We start from the raw sequence: 6790 nt of genomic DNA on the forward strand, positions 1-6790 counted from the left end.
ATCACATTAATATCTTCACATAACTAATTCATAGCATGACATTTGTTTTACAGAGGTAGTTGCAAAATGCTATAAAAACTGCAGTACCATAACTAACTTTCAGATGTTTTAGGTTGGGTTTTTTTCCCCCTGTAGATTCTGTAAAGTTGTTTTGTTTTGTTTTCTGTTATGGGGAATGCTTAATTGTAAGTAGACTAGTGAAAAATGTGGCCTTTTGCCACTGGGAATTTATATCCTAGGCCTGAAAAACCTGGGACACTGAATTTTAGAACAATGAATAATAAAAATATAACAGTGAAAGTTTGGCTGCAATGGGTTACATTGATGGTCAACTATGTATCATGCATTAATAAACTACCTTTCATGAAATACAAACTGGGGATTTTTGAGAATACAACCAGTTATCTGGCAATCTTTTTTTAAAAAAAAAAATCAAATAGACTTCCAGATTAATAGTATATATTTGATGTAGATCATTTACAGTTTAACTCTGCCCATAACATTCAAAAAGGTTTTTTTGTTTAACCAAATGAAAACTGCTTCTGCCTTTCCTTGCTGGATAGTCTCAATGTTACTCCATGCTTTTAACTTCCTGAGCAGTACTGGGTCTCAGCACCATCCTATGCTTGAAAACTAGTATTTATTCCTTCTCTTCCTCTGGAAAATGGCCCATGTCCAAGTCCTCTGGATGCTTTGAGAAGAGGATAAAGATGATGTGTAGTCTTGGACTCTGATTCAATTACTTGCTTTGCATAGCTCTGAAATTCACGTTCCTTACAAAGGGCAATAACCTCGCTCTGAGCATCATAGTCCAAGTCTGCTTGCTTTTCCTGCTGGTTTTTTGCTCGCTTTTCAGCCTGATGAAGAAAGGGGAACAACAAAGCTTAGTATTTCTTTCACAACATAACTATCCCTTAAAACTTAGAGTAAAAGCTTACAGGAGACTTGTGTTGATGCTAGTTGATACTTTGCAAATATCCCATTCCTCTTCTCTCCCCTGCTGTATGCCACCCCACCCCCCCAATAAAAAAGAAAAGGGGGTACATTGAATAGCTGAGTGAGCATCAGCATCAGTTGCTGCTCTTTGCCCAGGAGATACAAGAGGGCAGCAGCAGTACAGGACAGGATGTGATCTGTCATTGCAAACCAGCCTTGATCTGCACCAGTGCTCTGAGAGGAGGCGTGTCCCCAACACCAGCACATGTGGAGTGTAGATGATTTAAAAAAAACCCAAACAAAACCAGCAAACAAAAAACCCCAAACAAAATACAGCAATCTTCCTCCTTTTGTCTTAGGCAGGAGTGCTGTTGGTTTAGACGTGTGTTTCTTTGTGAAGGGGCTGACAGGATACATCTATTTACCATTTGCTGGATCTGAATTTTCTTTACTTCCATGTTTGCATCGCGTTGTCTTTGTTTCTTGGCTTTTTCCATTTCCAGGTAGATGCGGTTCTTTTCCATTAACTCATGAAGTTCTTTTTTACCCTCTGCTTTTTCCTCTCTCTCCTTTTCCGCTTTCATCTTCATCTGTATTTTACAAAATACACAAAAAGGAGTTAACCAAGGAGCTAGCCTGCTAGGCCAGAAGTCATCTCTTCCAGCAGAAGCAGCCCTGTATCAGTGTTCTGATAAGCACGGTCATTGTGGCCGGCCAGTGTCCAAGCCCAGCGTTTTCAGCAGCCCTGGCAGATGTGCACCCAACAGGGCAGTGAAGCGTGTGTGATGAAGCATGTTGGTGTGTAGCACCAGAGCCACCAGCTGTGATCTGGGCCAGGCTCCTCGGTTGGAGGAAGCAGGAATAAGAGCAGGGTAGGATTCTTACCGCAGCGGCTCTGTGTTCAGCAATAGATTCCATGGCTGCCTTTTCTCTTGCTTCTTTCTCTTTGCGTTTTTTTTCTTGTTCAGCTTCTTTCTTTGCAATGTCTCTAGCAAGACGATCATCTTCCCTCTTTAATGCCTCACTCATTTGTAGAGCTAATTGGCTAACGATTTTGTCCTGATGTTCCTGCATGAGTCTGCAGAAGAACATGAGCTACCATAACATACCAGGGTACACATCTGGGTCTACCTGAAGCGTTACTGTTGCCAAACTCAGCGGTCCTGCTTCTAGTATTCTCTCCTCTCACCACACAGGCCAGCTCACCCACCCAACTCCTTGATTTCCTTGTGTTCATCCCCCCCTTTTTTTTTTTTAAATTACCAGATTTAGCAAATCAATGTGCCCTGTATTCTTGTAGCACTAGCTTTCTGTTGCAATAATGAGCTGGATCACTCAGTGAGGAGTCTGCCTAGCATCTTGCCATCAGGAGAGAAATGTTGGGAGTATTGGCCAGAAGCAGGAAAAGAAGGAAACACTTAGATTGGCTCAATGATATCATCATGCTGTACTCTCAGTATTAAATTGATAAACTATCTTGCCTTAATAATAACCTGATGAAATTAATATAGATGCCCAGTTGAGAAGTCATATTATGTTTCTTGATCTGACTCAGGGAAATAGAGTTTATGCTCAAAAATACTTTTGACAAGGATTTTAATTGTCTTTAATTGTTGAGGCAGAGGCTTGGCAGGCCATATGGAAAATCACTGTGTAGAGCTTTGTACTTCCATAAGTCCTTTGTACTTGGAAGGGCAGTGAGATCATTCCCCCACACGCCTGTTACTAAGGAACCTGTGAAAGAATTTCCTTTTTTTGCTGAATTCCCTACTTTCCTTATCAGTAGACTTTAATTTTTAGAATAACTGTGGTTTGTGTTACATTATCAGCTTGAAAGATTTGAAAATTACTGCAATATAATTTTTTATTTATTTAAAACTTATACTCTGGCTTTGTACCTACCTACGCATTTCAGCTTCTTTCTTTTTTATCAGCTTGGCAATAGTTTCCTTTGCTTTAAAATGAGCTTTAATCCGATCGTCTTCTTCCATTTGTTTTTGTTCCTCTACTGCTTTGATTATTTTCTGATCTTTTACATGCTCCTGCATGGGCAAAATGGTCATGATACAACAGATGAAGTTTAGAAAATCTCAGCCTGCAGTAGCAGCTTAAAAGAATCACCCCCTATTCTCACTCTTCATGTTTCTTTCAAAGAGAGAAGAGAGGAAAGGGATTCTCCCTACTTCCACTTACTTCCGCCTCCCTGTTGAAACCTGCATGAAGAGGAGGTAGTAAGTATGAGGAAGGAGAAGGGGAACTGAGCACTGGAACAGCTGCCTCCAGACCAGCCCACAAACAAATTGCTATGCAATGCAGTGAGCATTATCCCTTGCTCCCAGCCACACACATGGGAGAGGGGGATGTTTCGAGCAATGGTTCTGTGTAGCCCCCACCAATACATACACAGCCTGTGCTGCTCCTGGCCCACCTCATCCAAAACTATCCCTGTCAAAGAGTTTAATCCAAATCATAGCTGAAGAGGAATTTTCTATAATTTTATGTAAAAAAACAACCATCTTTTGTACGCTAGCCAGAACTCTTCTGAGGTGTTTCTAGTTTGCATTTAGCAAGATACCTTTAAAGATGCAGAGAGAAGGCAGCAGGTCTTGATTAAAGACTCTCCAATCATAAAGGGGAGGCCAAGTTAAAAAGATACTGTTATGTTCAGTTTCAGGCTACTCCCTCTTCCTAACAAAGGAAAATGGGCTTAAAACAGCAGGTATGTGAAAATTAAATCCAGTTCTCAAGTCAAGGAGAATATTCCTTGATGTCTACAGGAAACTTTTACATCATAGACCAGTCAAAGCATCAGGTGCCAATGTCCCTTCAGGCAAGAGAAGAGACCTGCCTCTAAGAGGCCTTTCTCAAAAGCACAGAGGAAAGATACTGCCTGCAGCTGGCCGGGTAGGCCTGTGAGCCAATGCTCCTGAAGCTGTCGGCAAACCTCCTGTTGCCAGCAGGCCCGTTAGATACATGAATGCTATTGTTTCACTCCAGGCAGCCAAGATGAAACAAGCATTTTGAACTGTCTGCTTTCCTGTTACTTACATGATACAGCCTCTGGCGTTCAACTTTTTCCTCCCATTCCTTTTCCATTCTTCTCTGAATTTCCAGTTGGTACAATCGGTTCAATCTCTGTATTTCTTCCCCTTCTCTTTTGTCTTCTAGCTTGGCCAGATCTGCCTGATGCTTGTGCTCCTTTATTCTGAATCAAAAAAAGAAGTTGAATAAATGGGCTACGGACTACATGAAGTAATGAACAGATGTAGATTCTGCATAACCATAGCTACCTTGCACTGAAGAATGTGATACTTCAAATTGGAGTTGGTAGAATATCAGAGGTGAAAAATAGCATCATTGTTTGTAATGATAGCCCTCAGTCCTTTGACCAGAAATGAGCTATGTGGTATGCTCACAGTTTGCAGTCTACTAGTAGCAAGTTTTATCTGGATGACTCATTAACACCATTGCTTTCACAATGTTCTGGCGTAGCTCTGGAGCCTCCTCAGTGTACAAGACTTCCCTGGTAAGTCCCACCATAGCTATGCTTCTCCTTCTGGGCATGCAGGCAACAGCTTAAGCTGGTAGTGTTCTGTACTAAGTTCTGCAAGGATTTATGTGTTGGACCTGGAATATGTGAGACTAGACTTTGAACCCTTCCTCTGCCTCTGGGAATCTGATTCCTTCTATCAGACCATCGGGCTTAGTCCTAGAAATACCACTGGGGACCCTGCCATAAGGTTTCTGGAAGAGCTGAGAGAAAGAATGGGGGTGGCACTGATGAATTCTCTTGATGTGTTTTCTGGAATCTAGTTATGGGCAAATGGAAAATCTGGTTTAACCTTTTCCTCTCCAGGAACCCAAACTGAATAGTAACAGTAGTAACAACTTTTGAATAGCGATTTAACCAAAACCTATTGCTGCCTACCAGTGGCGATTTTACACGCAGGCTGTTGGCAAGTAAAAGACATGGCATATCACAGCTTTTCCCTTTTCTGCAAGGTTTTTTGTGGCACTCTGGATTATTCTTTTAAAGTGTTGCATTTGTGAATCATCTGATCAGTAAGTTTCTATAAAAACCTTATGAATGTATTTGTGAGAAGACAGTAAATAATAAAGTAGGGTTACTTTTGAGTAATTATTACTTACTGTTCCAGCTGATCCCTGCGTAGTGCCTGTTGATTCATGTAACGCTGATGTGCCTTTTCTTGGTCCCTGAGAATAGCTTCTTCACGTTCATGGTCTGTTTCTTCATCCTTCTTTTTGTTAACATCTGACTTTAATTTTTTAAATTCAACTTGAGCATCTCTTTCTTTTAGGACCTCAGCAAGTAGAAGTGCACTCTGCAAGAGAACATTTAAAGTAATTTGCATCTTCAGAAGTGTGTAAAAAAATTCAGTACAATTTGAATTTTAAAATTATAAATTGTCAACAAACATGCAACCCTTTCACTCTTTCATTCTGGTAGTATAGGTAGGTTTTTGCGCGATCAATAGCCTCCTTCCATTTTGCTGCTTGGAACTGTTCTTCTTCCAAATCCAGTTTCTTTCTTTCTTCCTCTTCCCTTTCTTCGCGCAATTTTTTGGCATTAAGTTTCTCTTGTGCCAGGTCCTACAGTGTAGATAGAATTAGAAATCACATTTAAAGCCCATGGATTAAAAATGTATAAAACCATTCTGAAGGTGATGTACTCGATGTTTGGTTTTTTTTTAAAAGTTTGCATTTTAGCTTGATGTTAGATGTTAAATGTATTTACATATAAATGGAGTTTAGCTTAAAATACATATTTAGAAGCAAATGTTAACAAAGCACAGCAAGAAATGTTACCATGAGTGGTTTTGCATATATGAGAATGAATCCTCTTGCTTACAAATGTATCTTGTACTTACCGTGATGAGATTGGGACAGAGTTTTACAGCAGCTTTGGAGGGTAAGTGCATTTCTTTCTTCTCAGCGAGGATGTCTGCTGCTTCTCTAGTTGTGCTGCCAAGGTTGTTCTGAATCCGTTCCCATTCTGCTTTTGGCAATACAATTACCTGACGAAGATCTATGTCATTTGGAAGAAAATATCCATCTAGAACTTCCAAATTACATGATGCTGTGCAGAGGGAAGAAAAGATACTGAGGTTACTTGATATCAGAAAATCCTATATTCAAACCTGTATCAGGAGTTGAATTTTTGTGTAGTGACAATACTAAGTTATCCTTAGTATTAGTTACTCTCCCCATCCCTGTACCCCAGAGCTGAGACAGGGTGTCTGCAGCTGTAGTCTGACTGTGGCCAGTGCACGTACTTTGGCTGTGGCACCAAGTGACTTAACTGTCCGTCCCCTTCCCTGTTTGTCCGTGTGTACAGGTTAGGCTTGTGGTAACTAACGCTTTCTAGGCAGTACTTGGGCATGATTCTGAGAACAGGAGGGACAGGGAGCATTCCCAAAAGGAAAGGGGAATATGGGTAAAGCCATTGTGCTAGCTGGATGAAGCCGTAGTTGGGGCACAGGCTGAGCCTTACCACCCTGGTCCTGCGCGCTCATCGTATTTACTAGGACAGATCTGTTGTAGAACCGTCTCTTGGTGTGTTGTCAGAGTTAGTGTGTCTTTGTCGTAGTAGGCTTGCTTACACATGTGCACACATAAATACAGCTTCTCGTGGTGATCACTAGGTTTTGTGAAACGCCCTTCAAACTGTCGCCAGAGTTTGTGAGGGAAACGTCACTCCGTGGGGAGTGGCGGCCTGTTAGAAGTTCTCCTTGTCCCTCTGAGGTGCAGCAGACCGGCACGCCGCGTCTGAAATGCAAGGAGGCTTTCTCTTACAGCGATACTGGTGGCACAGTCTGTTTCTCAGACACAGTTG

General features: G+C 41.4%; 1 protein-coding gene across 1 annotated transcript; it reads right to left on the minus strand.

Moving 5' to 3' along the window:
* Positions 1–584: 584 nt before the first annotated feature.
* On the minus strand, positions 585–6561 carry CFAP210 (cilia and flagella associated protein 210). The gene is given in 10 exon segments (XM_010176093.2): positions 585–857; positions 1362–1526; positions 1822–2014; positions 2839–2978; positions 3985–4141; positions 5086–5279; positions 5374–5547; positions 5826–6034; positions 6157–6341; positions 6452–6561. Coding segments are annotated over 10 exon segments (1800 nt in total).
* Positions 6562–6790: the final 229 nt, after the last annotated feature.

The sequence above is a fragment of the Antrostomus carolinensis genome, unplaced genomic scaffold (genome assembly GCF_000700745.2).
Source record: "Antrostomus carolinensis isolate BGI_N321 unplaced genomic scaffold, ASM70074v2 scaffold51599, whole genome shotgun sequence".
Taxonomy (NCBI): domain Eukaryota; kingdom Metazoa; phylum Chordata; class Aves; order Caprimulgiformes; family Caprimulgidae; genus Antrostomus; species Antrostomus carolinensis.